The sequence below is a fragment of the Meriones unguiculatus genome, chromosome 9, assembly GCF_030254825.1.
Source record: "Meriones unguiculatus strain TT.TT164.6M chromosome 9, Bangor_MerUng_6.1, whole genome shotgun sequence".
NCBI classification, from domain to species: domain Eukaryota; kingdom Metazoa; phylum Chordata; class Mammalia; order Rodentia; family Muridae; genus Meriones; species Meriones unguiculatus.
Window position 1 is genome coordinate 51,519,873 of NC_083357.1, and position 23,469 is coordinate 51,543,341.

A 23,469-nucleotide genomic window follows, 5' to 3' on the forward strand; every position below is an offset into this window, starting at 1 on the left:
GCAGTTATATTTTTAGCTGTGTAATTGGCTAACCAAAAGAAAACCTGTATTTCCCACCCCACCCCCTTGCAACTAGAAATGGCCATATAGCCAAGTTCTGGATAAAATACAGGGAAGCAGGGTGTGCAACTTCCTGGAAGTTATTGTGAAAAGCATGCCCTTTCCTTTATTTTTATTTCATTTTATTTATTTTGTTTTGGGCTTTCACTATATAACCCCGGCTATCCTGGAACTCACTCTGTATATCAGGCTGTGACCTCGCATTCACAGAGATTCACCTGCTTCTTCTCCCCAGTGTTGGGATTAAAGGCATGCATACCATGCCAGACCGCCCTTTTCTTTCTTTATCTCCTTTGACTGGCTGGAATGTAATGGTGCTTCCTCTCTGATGGCTAGAGGAAGGCACATATTAAGGATGGTGGACTATAATATGACAATTCTGGGTCCTTTAAAATAATAAAAGCATCATATGAGAGCTTCCCCTGTTTTATTCAAGGTACATTAGTGTCTTGGATTGGGTTATCAGAAGGTTAGGCAAAATTTCGTGTACAAGTGATTGTCTTAGTTAGAATTTCCATTGCTTTGATGAAGCACCATGACCAAAGCCAACTTGGGGAGGGAAGGGTTTATTTGGCTTATACTTCCACAATGTAGTCCATCATTGAAGAAAACTAGAACAGGAAGTCAAATAGGGTAGAACCTGGAGGCAGAAGCTGAGGCAGAGGTCATGGAGAGCGTTGCTTACTGGGCTTGGTCCCCACGGCTTGCTCAGCAATGTGTTAGTTATCTGGATGTTGATGCCACCTTCGCTGACATCAGAACTCCCCTTCTCCAGCCTTTGGTGCGGCTCTTCAAGAATCTCTCAGGATTTCAGTGTTATATTGAAACTGCTAAGGCAACCACGCTCACAGACTGAGGCTCTCAGCCTCCGCAGTATGCAGGCGAATATTGTTGGATGACCTTCCACATCCATGTGTGTCTAACCTATTGACATTATTGTGCAAAACTTTCATATACAAAGTTGGCGTTCAAAAATGGCACAATAAAGTTTTTAAAAATCACACACACAAAGAGCTGTGTGGTGGTGGCACATGCCATTAATCCCAACACTGAGGAGGCTGAGGCAGGTGGATCTTGAGTTTGAGGCCAGCCTGGTCTAACATTACTTAAAATAAAATAAAGTAGGGACCTGGAGAGATGGCTCAGCAGTTAAGAGCACTGGCTCCTCTTGCCAAAGACCTGAGTTTGATTCCTGGCTGGAAACCAACTGTAATTCCAGTTTCAGGAGATTCCTTGCCCTCTCCTGGCCTTCCCAGGCACTGCACACAGACAAACATGGTGCCCAGACATACAGGCAGGCAAAATAAAAAATAAATTAGCCACAGAATGAGTTACAGGACAGCCAAGGCTATATAGAGAAACCCTATCTCGAAAAAAAAGTAAATATATATCAAAAACAAATAAATAAAATAATTGATTTTGTTTTTGTGTAGTCTTGTCTTTTCTGAATGCACTTTGTAGACCAGGCTGGCCTTGAACTCAGAGAGATCTGCCTGCCTCTGCCTCTCTGAGTGCTAGGATTAAAGACATGTGCCACGATGCCCAGCTAGATAAAATACTTTTTAAAAGTTGTCCACTATGAGTAAACTGGAGATGCTTGATTTCGTTTGGCTTACGGCTGGTGAAGAGACTCTAAAGCTCAGGGACACTGGAGTGCTGGGGTTGGTTTGCTGTGTGAAATTGACACTGACCTGTGCACTCCAGGAGAGACAAACCTCACTCCCCCTGTAAGAGACAGTTTGTAAGAGATCCGAAAGCATGCCTGAAGACCTCCACCCTTCTGTGTGTCAGACCTTATGGTGGGCTCTGTGGCTGTCCCGTGGCGTGGCGGTTGGAATTCATTGTGAAGTTGTCAGGCTATGGACTCGCCTAGGATGCAAGCCTTCACACACCCCTGGGAGGGAGTATTTAGATAAGGTTAGCCTCTGGGCAAACCTGTCAGAGATTCCCTTATCTTGGTTAACTGAGGAAAGATAATCCACCCACCGTTTAGAGTACGGAATCCTGGACCACCAGAGAAAGAGCCTCCCTCCGCTGCCTCACTTCCTGCTGCCATGACTTTCCCAGGCAGCCTGCTCGCTACCTGGGCTGCCCAACACAGAGGAACTACCGGACACATGGCCAGGAGCCTGATATTTGCCAAGTGTGGCACCAAATCAGCATCCCAGTCTCTGTGTACAGATGTCTACAGGACAGAACTCTAGGGTACCCGGCTTTTGAGTTTCCTCATGCAGTGGAAATTTTGTTCTGTTTTTCTCGTGTGTGTGTGTGTGTGTATTTTAATTCCCTCAATCATTGTGAAGTAAGTCTATTCCCACTTTAAAGGATAAGGAAACTGAGTTTTAGAGAGATTATACAGCTTTCTCAAAGACACGCTACAGTCTTGCCAAGACTGGCTGACCTAAACCTACTCACACGGACTGGGAAGAATGTCCTATAGCTTAGGAGGGCACCGAGTGGCCTGTGAGGGGCCTGTGGTTTAACTCAGGCCTAACACCAAAGCTGTGTTTATAGAGAAGAACACCTATTTGAAGATGATTGCTGGCTTAACAACCTGCAAGGCCGTTCTTGCTTCCTCTGCCTCGGGTGTCGCAGGCCCCCTGTTTTGGTACTGCTTCCTTACTGCCCCATGATATTAATATTTAGTTAGCATGAGTGCTGTCCCAAGAGAAGTTGAACTGGTCCAGACAGGCTTCTGGGGCCTGAGTATTCTGTCAGAGGCTTGTCCCTACTTGGGTATATCTGAGCCTCTTTGGTCAGCTCCCACCATTTCCCTCCCTTCTGGCCCATTCCTCGTGTTGGAGCCCAGTTTAAAAAATGATTGATTTCTCAGCTCCCTTCTCCCTCTTTTTTGTCTGTGCCCCTCTTTATTGTGTGGTAATTTGGCTGAAAGAGCTGGAGCTTTTGAATTTCAGAGCAAATTCAGAAAAGTAGGCTTCTAGCACCTGGGCTCTGGTAGTACTGAGGGACCTGGGAAGGGGATCGAAGCCCCCAGGGGTTTTTATTCATGGTGGTAGCATTCGCCTTTCAGTGGCGAAGGATGGGATAGAAGCACACAGCCACAGGCAACCCTGTTGTCCAGGCAACTCGCCAGCAGTAGCTGGACCACGGGCTCCCAGCAGGGAGACAGGGCTAGTTCTCTTGGAGAGTGATCCAGAAACGGGTGAAGATGTAATGAAACAGGACTGTTCGGCTCACAGTCACAAAAGCCCAGAAAGCAAAATGGACCAGGGGCGAGGACCAGAGTGTTCATGTGTCATCAATCCGGGTGAACCCTGTCAGAAGTTCTTCTAAAGCTGTCTAGGTGAGGGGGGTGGGAGGGTGGGGTTGCTGGAGATGTGGCTCCATCAGCAGAATGCTTGGCTAGAATGCACCAAACTATGGGTTCAATCCCTGGCACCAGGTGTGAAGGTAACATCTGTAAGCCCAATGCGTGCGAGGGAGAGGCAGGAAGCTCAGAAGTTCCAAGTCATCCTCAGCTACAGATCAAATCTGAGGCCAATGTGGGCTTCATGAAACCTATCTCAAAAATGCTGACGACAAGGCTGGACATCTGGTTCAGCCGTTAAGAGTACTGGCTGCTTTTCCGGAGGACCAAAGTTTGGTTCCCAGCACCTGCCTGTCAGGTCACAACTGTCTGTGACTCCAGTGCCAGGGGATCCAGTAGCTTCTCCTGGGTTCGGCAGGCACACGTGCACAGGTATACAGGCAGGTGGAACACCCATACACATAAAACAGAAATAAAGAAAAGTTTATATTGTAAAAGTACCAAAACTGATAACCAATAAAGTCATTCCCCTGAGGAGGGAATGAGGCCTGTGTCACTATTGCCAACTCTCAAACAACCCTTCCTGTCCACAGTCTGAGGTCACCACTGTCATCGATGTCTGAGGCCAGAAATAGAAATGAGTCACTTGGCCTTTGAATGTGCTTAATCTAATGCTGAGTTTATTAAAGATGAAACAGTAGCCTCTCACAGTGGGAGCCTCACTCGGCACCGGCACGGCTGCCTATGAAACAGGGATCGCAGTTTTCATGCTCTCCCCGTGTTTGCCGCCCACTAGGAAACAGGGCCACACAACCTCCTCAGCCTACCCCTGAGGTTTTGTCTGGAGGTACTGCGATAGCCACAAAACATTAGTGCAAATATAAGTTCCGGCGTTCTCTTTTTCCTGAAGTTGGCCAGCAAGGGAATCACGGAGGCTGAAGAGAAACTGATGCCAAGGATAGGGTGGAGATTTCAGATACATACCCCAAAGGTTTAAAAACCCAAGGCCACTTTGGACATAATATGAATAGCTCCTGCCCAGAAGGTCATTGGCCAAGCAGGGAGAGAGCTGGCAACACAGCAGTGTAAGCAGGAGATCAGTAAATCAGAAGTTTGGCCAATGATGTGAGGGACCCTGAACTGCCGTCTCAGTCACTATACGGCCTAGAGTGATGGTTCTCAGCCTGTGGGTCACAGCCCTTGGGGGATGGATGGACTCTTTGACAGGGGTCACCTAAGACCATCAGAAAACACAGATCATTTTCATTATGATTCATCACAGTAGCAAAATTGCAGTTATGAAGTAGAACGGAAGTAATTTAACGCTTGGGGCTCCAACGTGAGGAACCGTATTAAAGGACTGAAGCATTAGGAAGGTTGAGAAGCACTGGACTAGATCATGAAGGTTAGATCTGAGATGTATTAGAGTCACAAGGCCAACAGTCCCACGGTGACTTTGGAGTCACGCTCACAAAGAACCACTGTAGTTTCTTCCTTGCTGATGCTTAGGACCAGAGAGCTCCCAGAATCCAGAGTTGAGGGTAGGTACAATGGTGACATTAGGAAGACATCCCTGACTGGGTGAAAGAGCATCTTGCCTATCCACCTGCTGCCCCAGTGTACCAAGTCTGGGTGGTCATTGAACAACCCATGTCTGTGCTGATGAAGAGAAACCTAAGGGTGCATGCGATTCGAGCCAGGAGATCAACTGGCTGCCACCACAGGCAAGGGGTTGGGAAATCTCCATAGGCGAGTCCACCATAAGGCTGTGTGCAGTGGCTTAACCACAGACTTCGGTGGCAAATATACTCCTCTGTGGACATGACCCAGCCCCCAGCCCCTGTTCCAGCGGCAGCAGCCTCGCATAGGAACTTGTCAGGGATAAAGAATCCCTGGCACCCACAGTACTGACGTGGGCACACCAGGCACACCCTCTCCTGGCAGCAGGCATTTATGCCCTATTGGAGACCCGTTCTCCCCCACCCTTGGGGCTGCCTGCTGTGTGAAGCAGGAACCGCCTTCTCATTTCCCACTTGCACCCCGTACCAACGCCAAAGCAGGGGTGCCCGGAAGTTGGGTGATAGGTTCACCTGTTTATGCAAAGATCTCACTTTAAAAGTAGAAGGGCGGAGCTGACCTCCTCAAGTGAACATCCTTATTTTTGTCCAAAGACAAATCCAAGCTAAGGGCAGCCTTGCACAGGACTCGGTGTCTGAACAGTGGGGACTGAGCCTATGACTGCAGTGCTTGGAAGGAGGTGTCACGAAGGATAAAGGGAGGAAAGGGGACACCTATTGTCCCCTGGGGCAGAAGGAAAGGCTTCCTTAGCTAGAAATAAATTCTCCTGGCTTGAAGCTTGTTTGTTTGTTTGAGACAGGGTCTCCTTTAGCTCCCTAGCCTCAAATCCTTGTGTAGCAGAGGTTGGCCTTGACCTTCTGACCTCCTGTTCCTCCTGTCACCATCTCCCAAGTTCTGGTATTACAGGCAGGTGTCACCCTGCCCTGTATTGCATTTACTCTTGGCATATCTCTTCTAACAGTTGTTCCCATTTTTCTTCGAAGCTGTCTCACACACACACACACACACACACACACACACACACCATTTTTCTATTTTCATCAGCAAGTCAACAAGATGGTAATCAGTCTTAACACCTGCTTATTTTCTATTTAACAAGGAAATTCTGCAAGGAGCAGCAGTTCCAGCTGCAGAGAGTAAAATTCCCCCTGGGAAGGTAGGTGGGTGAACTCTACCTCCACAGGAAACGTTGGGAACTGGAATCTCAAGCCTGAAGCTGATTTTCTGTATTCATACCTGTATGACTGAAGTTCCCGGATCTTTTTAAAATTGGTATTTTATTATTACATGTACAGGAAGGGAGATGGGGTACATATGCAGTGGCGTGTGTGTGGAGATCAGAGGCCCCTTGTGTAACATCAGTTCACTCTTTCAACCTCTATGCTGGTTCTGGGAACTCAAGCTGCAGACTTATATGGCTTAGCATCTGCCTGTCTCTGTCTAACCGCACTGTTCACTCCAGTTTTCTTCTGGCTGCCTCTTCCTCCTCCTCCTCCTCCTCCTCCTCCTCCTCCTCCTCCTCCTCTTCCTCCTCCTCTTCTCACAGCTGCCAAATAGATTTGCGCAATGATCAAAATCTCACTGACTATTCCCCTTCCCTTTATGTACAAACACAAACCACTATTATGAAATAAAATTAAACCCTCCTTTTGGAATTTACTTTTCATTTCTGATACATTGAACCCTAGACTTGACCTTCAGGCTCCCTAGGTCCCCAAATCCTATTTCTTCTACAGAACAAACTTGTATTATGCCAACTAATGCCACTTGCCATGCATGCTTGCCCAGGGTGAAAGACTCAAATGGAGCTACCGTGAAACAAGTCTTAAATCGGTGTCCTGGTAGTAAGTGGCCTCTCCGGTTGCTACCTCTGGCATTTTGCCCAGCACTCAGAGCTCAAAGGTACGGGCTCCAAGACTATTAGCCTGGGATCAGCCTTTTTCCTTAATCCTCTGCTACCCACACCAGCCACTTAATTTGCCTTGGTACCCATATTGGTAAGTATCCAAATCCATCATAGACACCATTGAACGGTCCTTCTTCACTCCATCTCATCCCAGAGAAAGTCCAGGCTCTTTCTTAGCTCCCCTGGATGGATAGGAAAATCCAGCCCCTTAGGCCAGCCCCCAAGAGCATCATGTTCCAAACCCCTGCTCTCTTCGCAATGACCGAAGGAAGCAAAAAGGCTTAGAAGGGAGGAGGGGTATGAGGAACTAGCAGGCTGCCTGGGGCATGAATCTCATAAAAGCTTTTGTTTCCTCCCCAGAGAGGAAGGTTATATACATGTGCCATTCACAAAAATTGAAAGGGTTCACAGTCTGTAGGAACCATCCTTCACTCCCTCAGCTCAGGGCTGTCAAGTTAAAATTTCTGCTGTGCAGTGAGCTCAGTCCCACAGAGACAAGGCAAATTCAGTTCTCTTGGCAGTGTAGTTCCTGCTGGCCAATCACCTTTTTCTTCCCCCAACAGACAGACTCAGGGTTTATTAAAGATGTTTTCATACAGATTTTTTTTTTTAACCCCTAGAGTTAGAAAGAGACGCACTCAGAAGGCACACAGCGGAGCATGAGCGTGGAGCTCTTGGGAACGTGGGTTCTGGGAAGCCAGGCTATCCCCCTTTCAGCAAGCTCAGAAAAAACCGGCACGGTCAAACAGGAAAGGGTATCTTTGCAGAACATTCTGGAATCATGATCTGGCAAGTAGAGGTTTAGCTGTGCTACCAGCTGGTAGCGGCCAGACAGAGGAAATGCAGCGTCTGGCTGACAGCCATTCCTACCCTCCCAGCAGTGGGTTCTCCAGCCCCATCCTGACCCCTGGTGGCTGCCCTTTAGATGAGGCAGGAGATTTCCAAGCTCCTCCCTGAGCTTGGAGCCACAGCTACCTGGTTCTAGAACAGCTGGGAAAATGGCCTTCACCCCAGCGGGGATCTCTAGGAATGGCATATTTTCTGTGGCCTCTTTATGAGAGTCTGCTTTACTACAGCCATCGGATGCCTGGTAAATCAAAGCAAAACAAACAAACAAAAGAGTAAAGGTTCCAAGCATGTAAATGTATGTACAAAGGTATTACAATGAACAGTCAGTAAAAGTCAAGGTGCAAGAAGACCAGACCAGCATTCTCATGCACAGTTGCTGAGGGCACAGATCCACACCACCTTTCTAGAGGTGTTCCTGGCAAGACAGAGCCAAAATCTGAAAAAGGCATTTCTAGCCCCAAATTTAGTAATTGTACAGTTAAGAATGTGTCTTCAAGCTGGAGCTGTATCTCAGTGCTTGCTTTCCCAGCTGGCACGTGGTTTTGGTTTGGATCTCCATCTGTGAGAAAACAAAAGATTCTATTTCAAAGTGGGGCCTGGTATTTTGTGCATGTAGCTCAGCATTCAGGAAGCTGAGGCAAGAGGAACATTAGTCAAAGCAGCAGGGGCTACAAAGGTAGAAAATCTGCCTCAAAACAACAACAACAACAAATCAATAGACTAACGTAACATATGTCTGAAATTTGAAATCAGAAAAGAGAAAACAAAATTAGGCAAGAGTAGGCAGGATGTGGTGGCGTTAATCCCAGAACTTGGGAGGCAGAGGAAGATGGATCTCTTTGAGTTCAAGGCCAGCCTGGTCTACAAAGTGAGTTCAGAACAGATAGGGCTCTGTTACACAGAAAAACCCTGTCTTAAAAAAAATAAAATTAGGCAAGAATAATTGCTTGCTAAAGTAATTGTTGATGCCAGTTGGGTGCAAGGTACGTGGAAGTTCTTTCATTCATTTTGTCTCCCCTGGTGTGTGTTAGGACCTGTGACACAGGTAAAAATGTTTGCCAGACAAGCCTAACAACTGGAGCCCCAAACCTGCAGTGGACAGACAAAAATTAACTCCACAGTTTTCCTCTAACCTTCACATGGTCATGACCCATTCACTCACATACACACAACGAGAAGTAAATTAGTTTTTAAAATTTCCATAGCAAACTGTTCTTTCAAATGTCAGAAATAGAAAACTTTCAATGAAAACATTAACTTTAGGTCTTTGTGTTTGTTTGTTTTGTTGCTGCTGGTGGTGTTTTGAGGTTTTGTTGTTGTTTTTGAGAGAGTCCCTCTATGTAGTCCTAGAACTTACTATGCAGACCAGGTTGTCCTTGAACTCACAAGATCCACCTGTCTCTACCTCCAGAACACTGGGATTGAAGGTGTGTGTCACCACACCCAGCTCACACACAGTTCTGCTCTTAAAAATTAGCATATAGCCAGAAATGGTGGCATAGAACTTTGATCCTAGCACTCGGGAGGCAGAGCTAAGCAGATCTCTGAGAATCTGTGGTAGCCTGGTCTACATAGTAAGCTCCAAGGCAGCCAGGGCAACACTATATGACCCTTTCTTGAAAAACCACACACACACACACACACACACACACACACACACGAAACAAACATGCAAATGGGTTTTTTAAATGCTCTGCTAAGACAGCTCAGCAAGCTTTAGTGCACCCAGACAACCAAAGATTGTGCAGGCATTCTGAATATTTTAATTATAGAAAAACGTGTTTATACTGTAAAGCCAGCGAGCAAATATGGTACAAGCTCAAGAATAACACTTACCAAACTGTTAAATAAAAATCTACAGAAAGGGTATTATATGAGAACACACTAAACAGGTTTAAAGAGATGGCTTAGCAGTTAAGAGCACTGGCTGCTCTTACAGAAGATCTGGGTTTAATTCCCAGCACCCAACCCTCTGTCCTGTTCCAAGGTATACAACGCCCTCTCCTGGTCATCTTGGGTGCTGCATGCATCTGGTGCACAGACTCATTCAGCAAACATACACATAAAATAAAAGTAAGGAAAATCTCAAAAGAGAATACATCATGGTGTTTATTATACAGGAGGCTACAGGAATTATTTTCTTATTGATATTGTGCTTGATTTTCATAATTCTGCAATGCCTGTCTTACTTTCCTCAAATGTACTTGTTAAAAGCATGGATAATTTTGCCCACGTGACAGGATTTAGCATCACCATGGAAACACACCTCTGGGTGTATCCATGAGGGTTCTTCCAGAGAAGGGTAAGTGACACTGAGAGACCCACTCTGCATGTAGGTGGCAGCAGCTCCATAGGCTTGTACCTTAGAGTGAACAAAGGGAGGACGTGCCCTGAGCAGCTTCAGTCAGGTTCCTCTGCTTCCCAGCTAATCCCAGAGAGAGGCTATCAGCCTCCCCGTGATCCTGCTGCCGTGCCTTCCCCACCGTGAGCGGTTTGCACCCTCCGACTGTGAGGCAAAAGAAGCCCTCGCTCCATTAAGTCGCTTGTGTCAGGACTTCATTTTAGCAATGAGAACACACATACCTACTCGGGAATCTGATGTCTATGAAGTTCTGAGGTCTGTTACAGGTTAGCACATTAAATAACTTCTAGATTACAAAAGTGAAGTAATGCCAGGTTATTTTTCAAAGCACCATTTGCTGGGCCCTGAAAATGCTCCGGGAGGGTCCTACCCTAAGTGGTTTATCCCCATACATTATCATACCTACTGTTCACATACAGTCATTTCAGCCCTCGCTAAGCTGTGATATTCCCATTTTAGAGACAGGCCAGCTGCAGCTCAGAAACATCAGGTAATGTGCTCAGCTTTGTCCGTTTAGGGAGCCCAGTTTTGGCTCCCAGCCCAGACTGCTCAGTTACAGCTGGTGTGAGGACCGGCTGAGCAAATGCAGACAGCGTGCCAAGCACAGAACCTGGCTCCAGCTAACACCAGTTCCTTTCTCCATGACACTTTTACATTTGTAAGTTGTGACAAAACAAGCCAATTCACTCTCTGAAAAATAAATAAATAAATAAAAATAACAAGTGTCCTTATTCTGAAAGAGATGACTGTAATGACCATTAGGGACAGGCCAGAAGGCTAGCTCCCTCACAGAAATATGGGGTGGGGAGCTGGGATTGTGTGTCCCATAGATTCCAGAGTATACCTCCCAAGATTTTCTTAAGATTTCACCAGATACCGGACCTTAATTTACGCCTCAGAATAGGTTTTGGTTACCCTGTCAACAGGCATTGTTCCCAGCTTCTGCTCTCTCCATCAGGAAAGGGAACAGGTGGAGTCCAAAGAAGCCAAAGCAAGAAAACCCGGGCAAAAACAAAAATATAAAGAACAAAAACAAGATAGGAAGGAATATGTTTGTAAGCTCAGCATTTGAGAGCCTAAGCAGAAGGATGAATTTGCAAATTTGAGGCCAATTTGGGCTGCAGAGTGGGGCCCTGCTTCACAAGGGTGGGGAGGAGGGAGAGGAGGGAAAAGAAGGCAAGGGAAGAAGAGGTGAGGGGAAGCAAGAAAACCTCTTGGGTAAGATCATGGATTTGGTCACTAACACTGTAAAAAGTAAACAGACAGATGACAGACGGGGGCAGAGAGATGGCGCAGCAGTTAAAAGCACTGGCTGCTCCTCCAGAGAATGTGGGTTTGATCCCTAGCACGCACGTAATGTCTCACAACTGTCTGTAAGTCCAGTGCCAGGGAATCCATTCCAGGGCCCTCTTCTGGACTCCATGAGCACATGGTACACAGACATACAGTCAAGCAAAACGCCCTTCCACCACATATAAAATAATAATTTATAAAAATAAATTTAAATTAAAAATTAAAAGTAGGGCACAGGTCTTTAGTGTGTGTGTGTTTGTGTATGAGAGACAGAGACGGGAGTTCTCTTGTTTCCCCCTTTTCTTGGGGAAGGGGGGGACCCTAGGAGGAAGACACTGTGGAGAAAGAGCAACCAGGGTGAGCAGTACAACTGTGCCTGCCCCAGAACCCCCTTGTGGGTCACTCTTAAATTCCTTTTTCTTGGGGGAGACAGCCTTAATTAGGTTCCATCCCTGCGTGCTCTCCCCACCCTCAGAACCTGCCGTGGCCCTCACAGACTGGACAGGCCTGCTAGTCGTCTCCTGCAGTGATGGAGAAAGCCTGCAGTGCACTGCACTGGATCCCCACCTCCTGCACACAGGCCTCCTGGCGCTCGGGAACGTGCAGACGTTTAATGAGAAATGAATAAACGAATACGCTCTCCACCAACTATCCTGCATAAAATGGACCCCAAAAGGACCTGGGTGGGTTTTTTCATTCTTTGATTTTGGTGTTGGGGCTTGAACTCAGGCCCTTGCACACGCTAGGCACATGTTCTGCCTCTGGGCTACGTACTCCACCACCTGACAGCCGCCATGTTTTAAATCCAAAAGTGCTTCAAATGCATGTTCCTACTACGGAGTATTGGGGCGTTGCCTATAATCCCAGCACTCAGGAAGTGGGAATGCTATAAACCTGGGCTACATAATAAGACTTGTCTCAAAAAAAAAGTGTCCTACCCTGAAAGCTTAAACTTTTAGAAAAACACGGTGTCACCATGTGAGTTAGGGACACGGTTCAGAAGCCTGTCACACAAGCCTACAACCTGAATTCAATCCTTGTAACCAAGGTAAAAAGTGAGAGGCACGGGCCCACATTTATATGCCCGGCACTCCTAAGGGAAGATGAGGTAGAAGCAGGAGAATCCACTGCAGGTTCTGGCCGACTGGCCTCGAGGACAGAGCGGAGACAAGAGCGGCCTCTACACAGAAGGCAGTAACTTCTGAAGAAGCTGATCTCTCTCACACACACCTACAACAAGTTTGTATTCTGTGGTGTGGTGTGTGTGTGTGTGTGTGTGTGTTTATTCCGTTCTTCATACTCTTTATTTTACCAAAGTACCTGGGAGAAACTGAAGGGCTCAAATGATTCCACGCTAGCTAGAGTCCAGCGGTAGAGCATTTGCTTTATCCAACACCCAGAATTCAACTCCCAGCATCAAGGAAAACAAAAATCTGATCTAGTGTTTTTCTTGAAATCAGGTATGGGGCTGAGGGGTGGGCCGCAGGGACCGGGTCCTACGAGAAAAATAAAAGTGATTGAGTACACTTGGCCGCTCACACTGTGGCCGTCTTCCCTTAAACGCTTAGGGGCAGACACAGAACTAGAAGCAGCCTGAGAAAGCTGAGGAGGGGGGAACAGAAAACAACTTTTGCCTGAATACTGTCAGTACCAGTGTGGTGTAGCTCTGTCACTCCGGTGAGTGGGCAGGGAAAGAGGGGGATGAGCTGACAGGGCCACAGCGAGGGCCTGCTCAGGCAAACCTATGTGTCTTAGCTTCTGTGTTGCAAAACAGAAAACTCCAGAACCCCAGCATGCTCTATCCCCCTATTAAAATATTGACATTCCCTTCAGGGAGACCAGAGAGAAGCAGTTGGTGAAGGCAATGGAGAGTGCACATTATCTTAGCGGTGCCCCCTCACAGGGCTCCCACTTCAAGCTACCTCTCAAACTGTGAGAGGGTGGGAGGAGTTTGAGCTGACTGGACAGAGGTATACAAGCTCAAACGCTTCCTGGCCTGGGGCCAAGCAGCTGGCAGGTTCATCCCTCTCCCCAGGGTCCCCATAAACTCCACTTCCGGACCTCCTGTCTCAGTCTGGGCTCTTCCTGCCTGGATTTGTATTCCCACGCCTGCCCTTTCTCTGCAGAGCGTGCGTTCTCCCTCTCATCTCTCTCTCTCTCTTTGGCTCCCTATCTGTTTCTGTGCCCCTCCTTTCGTCCTCCCCTGCTTCTCTCAATAGCCATCCCCCATCAGCGCCGGAATGGGTCTCCCCCGCCGGCTCCCACGCCAGGTGTATCTCCCCCCACCTTAGCTCTCACCCCTGCACCTCATTCTTTGTATTTCCTCCGCCCTCCCGGTCTCCCCAGCATCTCTCCTCCCCCGCCTGGCTCTGGCCTCCCCCTGCCTCCCCATCTTAAGCTCAGACTCCTCCCTCTAGCTCCTCTCCCCTCCCCTCCCCCTCACTCCACTCCCTGCCTGCATGCCAGGGTTTCTTTCCACTGTGGGGGTCTCTAAGTCTCCCATTCTCCTCTCCACCACCTTCCTCCTCACCTCAGGGGTAGCGAGCCCCCATTTTTTTATGCCAGGGCGTCCTCTCACACACACCCCCCCATTGCCACTGACTCTTCTCCCCACCCTCTGCTCTTCTCCCGGCTCCTCTCTGTCCCTTTAAATCTGCCTGGCCCAGCCTCCCCCTTGATGCCGGGTTTGGAGCAAACATTGATTTGTGCTGGGATGGAATTGGAATTTTGATTTTTTTTTCCTCTCCCAGCCATAAGAAGGAAAAAAAAAAATAAAACACCCCCTCTTCATAGCCCCCTCCTCTCTCCCATCCAGCTCCCAGCTCCTCTTCGCTGTCTCAGTTCTAGGCAGATTTTTCCCCCCTCCACTTATTCTCATCCCCCTCCACCCTGCCACTACCTCACCCCCCACACTAGCCTGCACCTTCAGCCGAGGAAGAGAGGGGACTCTGCCATACTTCCCCCACCGCCTTCTCTGGGCTGTAGCGGTCTCTCCGGAAGGGAAGGGGGCTTGGCTTGTCCGGGTGAGGTGTGAGTGGAGGGACCCTGCCATGAAGACGGCGTCCGGGAGGCGGCCTGAGCCCCAGCCCACATGGTGAGTAACCTGTCCCCTCCCTTTCGCCAATCTGCCCATCCCTACCCTCATCCCCCACCCCTACCCCCTACATCCCCATTTTACCATCGGCCCACCTGGGTCCGGGTCCTCCCAGCACCTTTTTACCTCCCGCCTCCCCCCGCACCCGGGTTTGCTAACGAAGCCAAAGAATCAAGGCAGACAGGGGGATCCAAATAGCCAGCAAAGCAGGTGTCTGAAGACCCTGCCCAGGCCCCTCCCAGCTCCCCACCACACCAACTGCCATCCGTACCCCACACTCGGGGGTTCTAGATTAGAGAAGTAGGACTCGGAATCGGGGCTGGGACCCTAAGTCCCGGGAGGCGCCCTCTACAAGTTGGGAGGGATGGGAAAGCCCCCTTGCCCTCGCTGCTTGGGAGCTGCCGAAAGATGCTGCCTGGGGGGGAGGGGGAGGGGATGAGGGCTGGAGGGCGGTGCTGATGCCCTAGAGCTACCGGTAGGGGAGCGGCAAGGCAAAGAAGGGGACCTCGCTCTCCACTTGCCTCGCTCTCCACTTGCACCCCTCTCTCTCCGCAGCCACTCAGGATGAGGGTCCGGCCCTGCCTGCCCGCGCTGGGGCCCCTCCGCCCAGCCCCGGTCTAACTGCCCCCGCCCCCAGGCCTCGCCCGGCCCCCAGGCCCCCAGCAGGCTCTCCAGCCCCAGGATGCGCTGAGCCGCCGGGGGGCTGAGGCCGCGCCAACTACATGCATGTCCCCCGGGGGCAAGTTCGACTTTGACGACGGGGGCTGCTACGTGGGGGGCTGGGAGGCGGGGCGGGCACATGGCTACGGCGTGTGCACCGGGCCCGGCGCCCAGGGAGAGTACAGCGGCTGCTGGGCGCACGGCTTCGAGTCGCTGGGTGTCTTCACGGGGCCCGGCGGACACAGCTACCAGGGCCACTGGCAGCAGGGCAAGCGCGAAGGGCTGGGCGTGGAGCGCAAGAGCCGCTGGACCTACCGCGGCGAGTGGCTGGGCGGGCTGAAGGGGCGCAGCGGCGTGTGGGAGAGCGTGTCCGGCCTGCGCTACGCCGGGCTCTGGAAGGACGGCTTCCAGGACGGCTACGGCACCGAGACCTACTCCGACGGAGGTGCGGGGCCCGGCCCACTACTGCCTGCCCGTCCGCGCGCGCCGCCCGACGGCCTGCGGCGCCCGTGCTTCCCTGGCCTCCTGCCTTCCACGCCCTGCCGTTCCCATCCTCCACCCTCCATCCTCCTTCCCCAGCCATATGCGTGTGGCGCGCCAGCCTTCTGTGTGCCGCGTTCCCGTCCGTCCCTCACACCATCCCCCCGCCCAGGACCCCAGCCCCCATCTTCCTGCCTCTCCCACCACCACCAGGCTCATAACTTCCTCATTTGACAGTCTTCTGCCTGCTGCTTCCTTACCCAGATCTGCCTGCCCCTCCCACCTGCTCTTTTCACCTGCCTGAGCCCTCTCCACTTAACAGACAATCTTCCAGTCGGCTTCTAGCCAGCAGACCTGTTTGCCTGTCACGAGCATCTTTTATTATTGCTGTTATTATTTTATTTTATTTTTAACACACTACCACCTGTCAGCTTGCGCATCACAGCCTCCAGGCCACTTGTCCTTCGTCTACTCCAGCCTGCCTGTTTCCCTGCCACGGCCAAAAGCCACACATTTTATGCTACCTACCTGTCTTCCCCACCTTCCAACGAAGCCTGTCCCTCCCCAGACCTCCACACTCACTGCTCTCACCTGTCGCTTGGGCTTCCAGGGGGTTTGGGGCCACGGATCACTGGGTGTGGGAGCCCAGGAAAACACTCTGACTCTCTCACTCCTCTACGTCCACAGGCACCTACCAAGGCCAGTGGCAGGCCGGGAAACGCCACGGCTTCGGGGTGCGCCAGAGTGTACCCTACCACCAGGCGGCGCTGCTGCGCTCACCCCGCCGCACCTCCTTGGACTCCGGCCACAGCGACCCCCCGACGCCGCCTCCGCCCCTACCCCTACCAGGAGATGAAGGAGGCAGCCCAGCCTCCGGCTCCCGGGGCGGCTTCGTGCTGGCAGGGCCGGGGGACGCCGATGGGGCGTCCTCTCGTAAGCGCACCCCAGCGGCAGGTGGGTTCTTCCGCCGCTCACTGCTGCTCAGCGGGCTTCGGGCTGGGGGGCGCCGCAGCTCCCTGGGCAGCAAGAGGGGATCTCTACGCAGCGAGGTGAGCAGCGAAGTGGGCAGTACAGGACCCCCAGGCTCCGAAGCCAGCGGGCCCCCTATCCCAGCGCCACCCGCCCTCATCGAGGGCTCCGCCACTGAGGTGTACGCCGGAGAGTGGCATGCGGATCGGCGCAGTGGCTACGGAGTGAGCCAGCGATCCAACGGGCTGCGTTACGAAGGCGAGTGGCTGGGCAACCGACGGCACGGATACGGGCGCACCACCCGTCCCGATGGCTCCCGTGAGGAGGGCAAGTACAAGCGCAACCGGCTTGTGCACGGGGGACGCGTGCGCAGCCTCCTGCCTCTGGCCCTTAGGCGGGGCAAAGTCAAGGAGAAGGTGGACAGGGCTGTCGAAGGTGCCCGCCGAGCTGTGAGCGTTGCCCGCCAGCGCCAGGAAGTCGCTGCTGCCAGGTGGGCATCTGGTGCATAGACCAAAGTTGGGTTGCGAGGAGAGGTCCCTCTGGGTCCTGTACTTGAGAGAGAGCCGAGAGCCAAGGCTGACAGCCTGCTGGGGAAGCGCGAGCACCAGGCAGTTGTAGCCTTAAGATTTGGAGTGTTTAGAACTGAGGCTGTAGGTGGATGTGGGCGTCACGGTGGGTGGCTGGGTAGCAAGCCTGCATTGTGTGGAGATGTGCATCGGTAGAACCCATGGTGTGTCCCTGGCGCAGCGAATACTGGCCTCCAAACTCTTGGTTTCCCTGGGCTTCTTGCTCAACACGTCCAGACTTTAGGCCTCAGGCTGGGATCATCCATCCTGGACAAAACTCTGCAGTCCCTTCCTCACTAGTTCCCACCCTGACTTTATTTCAGCATTGGTCCTTGAGGAGGCCTAGTTTTAACATGGGAGATCTCTTCCCTACTAGCCCTGCCTTCTCTGGCTCTTTTCACTCAGGTTTGAAGGGAGGAGTTTTATCCCTAAAGATGATTTTTCTTTCAGGAAACCAGATTACATTTCCATGCATGAGAGTCTTGTTACCAAAAGCAGTCATGTCCAGACAGAATATAACATAAGCTAGGTGTGCAGGCCCACGACTTTAATCCCAGCACTCAGGAGGCAGAGGCAAGCAGGTCTCTTGAGTTTGAGGCCAGCCTGGTCTTCAGGGCGAGTTTCAGGTCAGCCAGGGATACACAAAGAAACCCCATCTGTGGTTTTGGGTGGGGATTAAAGAAACAAGTAAAATGAATTTTAATAATATGTTTGCATTCAGGCCATATTTCCAAAATTTTATCCTTTCAACCAATAATATAATTTATATTCCTTCTGGATTCTTTAGAGTGTGGTCTGTAGTGTTTACTTATAGCACATTTCTGATAGCGAGCAGCCACATTCTAAGTGCTTAATGGTTCTATGAATGAGATAGCAGAGACCTAAAAATAACCAAAATTTATTTGGAAGGAGACTCAAGAGACCCTTGCTTTATGCAGTTTGCACACATTTGAGTGTTTATGTATTGCTTTCTTTAATGAGGATGAAGGCATCGGATATGCCCAAATATGAATCAGTGAACTTGTGTAGTGGGCAAGTTGTTGTTTATGTGCTCATGTGTGGATATGATTAAGTATGAACACATCAAATCCTGAGCAGACGACTGGGCCAGAAAAATGTGCATCTATCTGTATGTGTGTCTGGGTATATGGGTCCTAGAATCTAGGGCCCTAAGCCAGGGCAGAGGGATGTCAGAACACTGTGGAACATTTTGGGCTATATAGGGTGGAGGCATGTACAGGAAAAAAAGCTGATCTCACTAACTAGAAGATCAGGCAGTGGGAAGAGGCTGGCTGGTCTCCCCAGCAACAGGCCTGGCAACCCTGATTGGCTGCTGGCTGCCATGGAAACAACAGGGCCTCCACAGCAGGTACATCTGACAGGTAGCTTGAATCTGGCCTGATGCCTGAGCACAGACTAAGTCTACTGTCTAAACGCGATAATCCACACCTTCCATGTCTAAAGCCACAGGTTTTTGTGTCCATCAACAAACAGAACTGAGTGCAACCCAAGAGCGAGTCTCAGAGCTGTTCAGAGCGCAGCTCAGTTCCAAGACTGGGTTAGTCACAAATGTTATGAATACAACAGGGTTATCTGATGTTCTCCAAGTAGGTTCTGAAGTCCTTAACCCACCAGCTTTGAAGAAAAGAGGCGGGCCACATGCCCAAGGTCAGAATAGGAAGTTCACCAAAAATTATAGTGGACATCACCAACCACTAGATACATACTGCCCTTCTTAGGTGGATTTTAAAGAGGCCCATGAACAAAAGGAGTCAGGAGTCTTAAGCAAGTCAGACCCGAAGCAAGTACTTCTGGTCATTTCTGCTCCTTTGTGCCTTACTTCAGTCTGCACTACAAAAGCACCTGGATGATTCGAATGCACCTAACAGCAGAGGGTGGAATGGAAGGAAGAATCGAGGAAGCATCTAGAAAGGGAACTGAGAAACAGTAATGGAGCAAGGACTGACAGTGCTTTAAAATGAGCTGAACGTAAGGAGCAGGCTAGGAAAGCAAGCGGGGCACAGAAGGCAGGGTAAGAATCTGCACAGGAGGGACTGCAAAGACGAGAAAACATGGCAGGGAAAAAGGGGGTTTGTTTGTTGAGAGAGAGAGAGACCCTTTCTTACTCCACTCCGGCTCCAAGCTCATGCCTTAATCCCAACACTTGGGGTGTAGAGTCAAAAAGAAGCCGTGGCCACATGTTGAGTTTGAGGCCAATCTGGTCTACATGAGAGGGAGAGAGAGAGAGAGTTCTAGATCTCAGAGATGCGTTGGAGTAGGGGAGGGGGAGGCAGTGCCAGGAACAGAGGGGAGTGATGTGATAACAGAAGAAGCCAAACAAGAGCAAGATGAAAACTTCTTCTGAATCTGGACTGGTCTAAGTAGGATTAAATAAAGAGGGCTTGCAGTGTAAAGTGGGTGAGACGAAAGGAAGGGTTGCTTGAACAGATGGGGAGCAGGCTGCTATTAGAGCAGGATAAGGAGTGCCTTAAATCCCAGAGAGATGTTTGCCACCAGGGGTCAGGAGGGGGTGGTAAGAGGTAACTGAACTGCAGAGCAGGCAGCAAAAGGACTGCCAAGGAGTTGCCAAGAAAGCAAAGGCTCCTTAAACAGGAGCAGGACATCACTGGATAAACGGAGTTGGGAAGGGAGCTGCAACTGGGAGAAGGAAGTGTTACTACGGGCAGTAAGGGTAGAAGGGTGTGAGAGGAGACGGGGGTGTGATGACTGCAGCCCGGGCCTAGGTGAGGAAACCAGACTGGAGAGCTGCCCTGGCCCGCTGAAGAACAACAGCAGCTGGCTCTGTGCAGACAGATGAGGGATGAGGTAGCGCCAACCAGGCGAATGTGATGTGGTGGGGACCGGGCAAGGGGCTGGAGCATCGGAGCATGAATACACTGACGTGGGGAAAGGTCAGCCAAGTCCCTGTCCCTGGGACCCAACAGGGCAGCAGACGCCCTCCTAAAAGCAGTGGCAGCCAGCAGCGTCGCTGAGAAGGCTGTGGAGGCAGCACGGATGGCCAAGCTGATAGCCCAGGACCTACAGCCCATGTTAGAGGCCCCAGGTGAGGTGTGGGCACCCTGTGGGAGGGAGGAGTTATGTAGGGGAGCTGGAGAGGCTCATGGGGTGGGGGGGAGGACCTGGAGATCTTGCAGTGGGGGGGGAGTGGAAGAAAACCGAAGGGATGGAGGGTGTCTTGGAGGTGGAACCAACAATGTGTGAGGCAGGATAATGGGAGGTTTGAGGTCTGGTGATGACAAGCTGTGGGCCTGGAGGTAACCAGACCCCTGGAAAGAGCTAATGGAGGGGTAAAGCTACAGCCGCTCCAGCGCCTGGCCAGTTAAACCCCACTGATTCCTAGTTGTTCCACCCAGGCCGCAGACCCAGACAAGATTCAGGAGGTTCTGACACAGAGCCTTTGGATGAAGACAGCCCCGGGGTATACGAGAATGGACTGACCCCCTCGGAGGGCTCTCCGGAACTGCCCAGCAGCCCTGCCTCCTCCCACCAACCTTGGCGAGCCCCTGCCGGCCGGAGCCCACTGCCTCCTGGAGGGACCTGGGGTCCCTTCTCCAGCTCTAAAGCTTGGCCCGAGGAGTGGGGGGGTCCTGGTGAGCAGGCAGAGGAACTAGCTGGCTATGAGGCTGAGGATGAGGCTGGCATGCAGGGTCCCGAACCCAGAGACGGTTCCCCACTTCTCGGAGGCTGCAGTGACAGTTCCGGAAGTCTTCGAGAGGAGGAAGGGGAAGATGAGGAACCCTTGCCCCAGCTGAGGGTGGCCCCAGCATCTGAGCCTGTCACCACGCCAGTTTTGAGGGGCCTGTCTTCAAGGGGTCCTGATGCTGGTTGCCTGACAGAAGATTTTGAGGAGCCTGCTGCCACCGAGAGGCCTGCCCAGCCGGTGAGCCCCCCCCCCCCCCCGTGTGCCTTCTTCAAAGCCCGGCTCCCACCCCTCCAGACTTCAGTGTAATCCCCCAAGGAGCTTCTCTTTCCACTCAGCTTCCTCTCTGCCTGGCTAGTCTTGGACCATATCCCACTACATACAAACAATAACTTTATAGTTCAAAGGAACCTTGGAGACCTTGAAACCCAGCCCTCCCAGTGGACAGCTGGGGGACAGACCTTGAGAACTTAAGTAACCTACCCTTAGCTGTAAACTAATAATAATAATTAATGATAGGATCAGAGCACTTTTTCCTGTTCTCCTTCCATATCATTTCCAGCCCCAGTTTCCTGCGCCACCCCCACCCCCACCTCCATACTTTCTCTCTTTGGTGCCCAGAAATAGGAAAAAAAAAAAATGTCCCTCCCAACCCTCACTCTCCCTCCTTCTCCAGGGAAGAAGGAAAGTGGGGGGGCAGACAGAAAATCGGGAGAGGCTCTCCAGAACCCTCTGTTCTGATTGGATTCCAGGCCTTCTCCCATCTCCTAGCAACCACATCCACCCTCACCCCTTCCTCCCTCTGCCTGACTGCAGCACTGGCGGCTGCTGCCAATGTCTGCTACTAAGGCCAGCCACCTTCTGCCTTGCCCACATGATATGCTGAGGATGGGGAAGAGCCGTGGTGGTGGTGGCGGGTGGGTGGAGGCAGCAGGAGAAGGGAAGTCCTTCACTGTTTGAAATGAGGGGGGTGGCTCTTCTGCTCTTCCCTGTTTGGGGAGGTCTCTGGGACCCTTCAGCTTTGCCAATAAAGCCAGGGCTGTGGGGACCTGTACTGTGCTAAAAGGACTGAATCCACTTCATCCTCTGTCTCTTTAGGGAGCTGCCAACCCCCTGGTGGTGGGAGCCGTGGCCTTGCTGGACCTCAGCCTGGCGTTCCTGTTCTCCCAGCTCCTCACCTGAGGCGACATCCTGGCCTCCTGGCTTTGGTTGCCTGCCTCTCTACCCACTTTGACCTGCCTTCTCTTTTCCTCCTCCCAGTTGTGTTTTTTCCTCTCTCCTTTCCTCTGTGACCTTTCTTTTTGTCTCTTGCTTCTTTCTCCCTTCCCTCTCCTCTTTGAGATGGTCTCATTTATTCTGGACCTGTCTCCCGTCTTCCTTGTTTTCTTCCCTGCCCCAACCCCTTTACTCTCTAGATTGTTTACATATGAAGGGCTGTTCTCTCTCAGAGATGCTCTCTTCTCTGAGATACACAAATCTAGGTCAGACCATTGCTCTCCCTGCCCCATGCCCTCCCCAGCCTTTTCTTTAAATCAAAACTTCACCAAGGGTGGGGGTTTGGTACCCTGAGGAGTCTCCTGGAATCTGAGTGGAGGGGAGAAAGAAAATGAGTAAGAGGTGACCGAATGCCAGATAAGGCCCTGGCTAAGCCAGTTGGGGCTTACTGGCCCAAACAGAAAGATGTGGGAAGACTCACCTCCACTCTTACCTCAGAACCCAACTAAGTTCTTGCCCAATTTGATCCTTCCCCGAGGGAGAAAGGGGGAGTGAACAACAGAAAACTCCCTGGATGCCCCGTCTCCTTTCCTCCTCAGCCAGTCCCCTCCTCCAACCCCCAAGGATGGCATGTCGTGCCAAGAGCAGTGTGAAAAGCAGCAACTATCTGGTGCACCGAGCCCTCCCCTCTCCGACTCTGCCACTCACTGCTCTACCCTTCTCTGCCCCCTAAAACTTCATTTGGTTGGTCTGGACTCACTTGTGGCCTTTGATGAAATTCCTAAGGGGCCTGAAGAAGACACTTTTGCAGAGGGTTAGAGGCATTGGAGCAAGCAAGGACCCCACTCCTCAGTTCTGGCGGTCGTGGGGAGCACAAGATAAGAGCTGGAGGGCACAAGTCTAGTCGTCTGTAACCCATTGCATCTTCTGGTGTGAGGTGTGGGAAGCCAGTGCCTCCCACACTTGCAGGCAGGGCAGAGGTGGGCATCAACCCCAGGTGAGAGGTGGGGGAAGAGCCCTGTTTGAGATCTGGCGATCCATGTCCCTAGCTTTTCCTCTGGGGATAGGAAGCTCTACAAGAGGGAACGGTAGAGCCTGGGGGAACTTTCCTTCCCTGCATGAGGCAGAGGCAAGCTGCCTGCCAACCCCCTTCCTCAAGGAATGGCCTTGCCCAGGAATGCCCACCACACACACTCTCTTCTTATTTTTCTAGTCAACCTCTGTTTACTCCTTGGCCTGCCTTCCTCCTTCCTCCCTTCTCAACCTTTACTTCTGATTTCTATTTCATGGAATTTGGGATTGAAGTTATACAACAGTGCCGCCAATACCAAGTCTTGCAGGAAAAAAAAAATACAAAGAAATTTAACAAAAAAAAAAATATATTAATAAAAAAGTTCCAAAAGGGGGGGACTCTCATCTCCTTCGGGGTGCGATGGCTTCAAACTCAACCTTTCTGAGTCACCCGGTGGGGTGGAAGAAAAAGGAGGCCCCTTTGGGGAGCCACAATA

At 51.1% G+C, this 23,469-nt stretch overlaps 1 protein-coding gene across 1 annotated transcript; it reads left to right on the forward strand.

Annotated features, from left to right (window-relative positions):
- The first annotated feature begins 13,457 nt into the window (after positions 1-13,457).
- On the forward strand, positions 13,458-23,365 carry Jph4 (junctophilin 4). Its single transcript, XM_021664527.2, has 6 exons — positions 13,458-14,410; positions 14,966-15,515; positions 16,238-17,009; positions 20,031-20,149; positions 20,460-20,986; positions 21,845-23,365. The coding sequence occupies exons 2-6, from the start codon at positions 15,137-15,139 to the stop codon at positions 21,926-21,928; spliced, it is 1,881 nt and encodes a 626-aa protein (XP_021520202.2). The 5' UTR covers positions 13,458-14,410; positions 14,966-15,136; the 3' UTR covers positions 21,929-23,365.
- The last annotated feature ends 104 nt before the right edge of the window (positions 23,366-23,469 follow it).

Coding starts and splice junctions, on each gene's coding strand:
- Jph4 (XM_021664527.2), top strand. CDS start 15,137: ATGTCCCCCGGGGGCAAGTTCGACTTTGACGACGGGGGCTGCTACGTG. Junction 15,516..16,237: donor CGAGACCTACTCCGACGGAG/GTGCGGGGCCCG, acceptor CTACGTCCACAG/GCACCTACCAAGGCCAGTGG. Junction 17,010..20,030: donor CAGGAAGTCGCTGCTGCCAG/GTGGGCATCTGG, acceptor GGGACCCAACAG/GGCAGCAGACGCCCTCCTAA.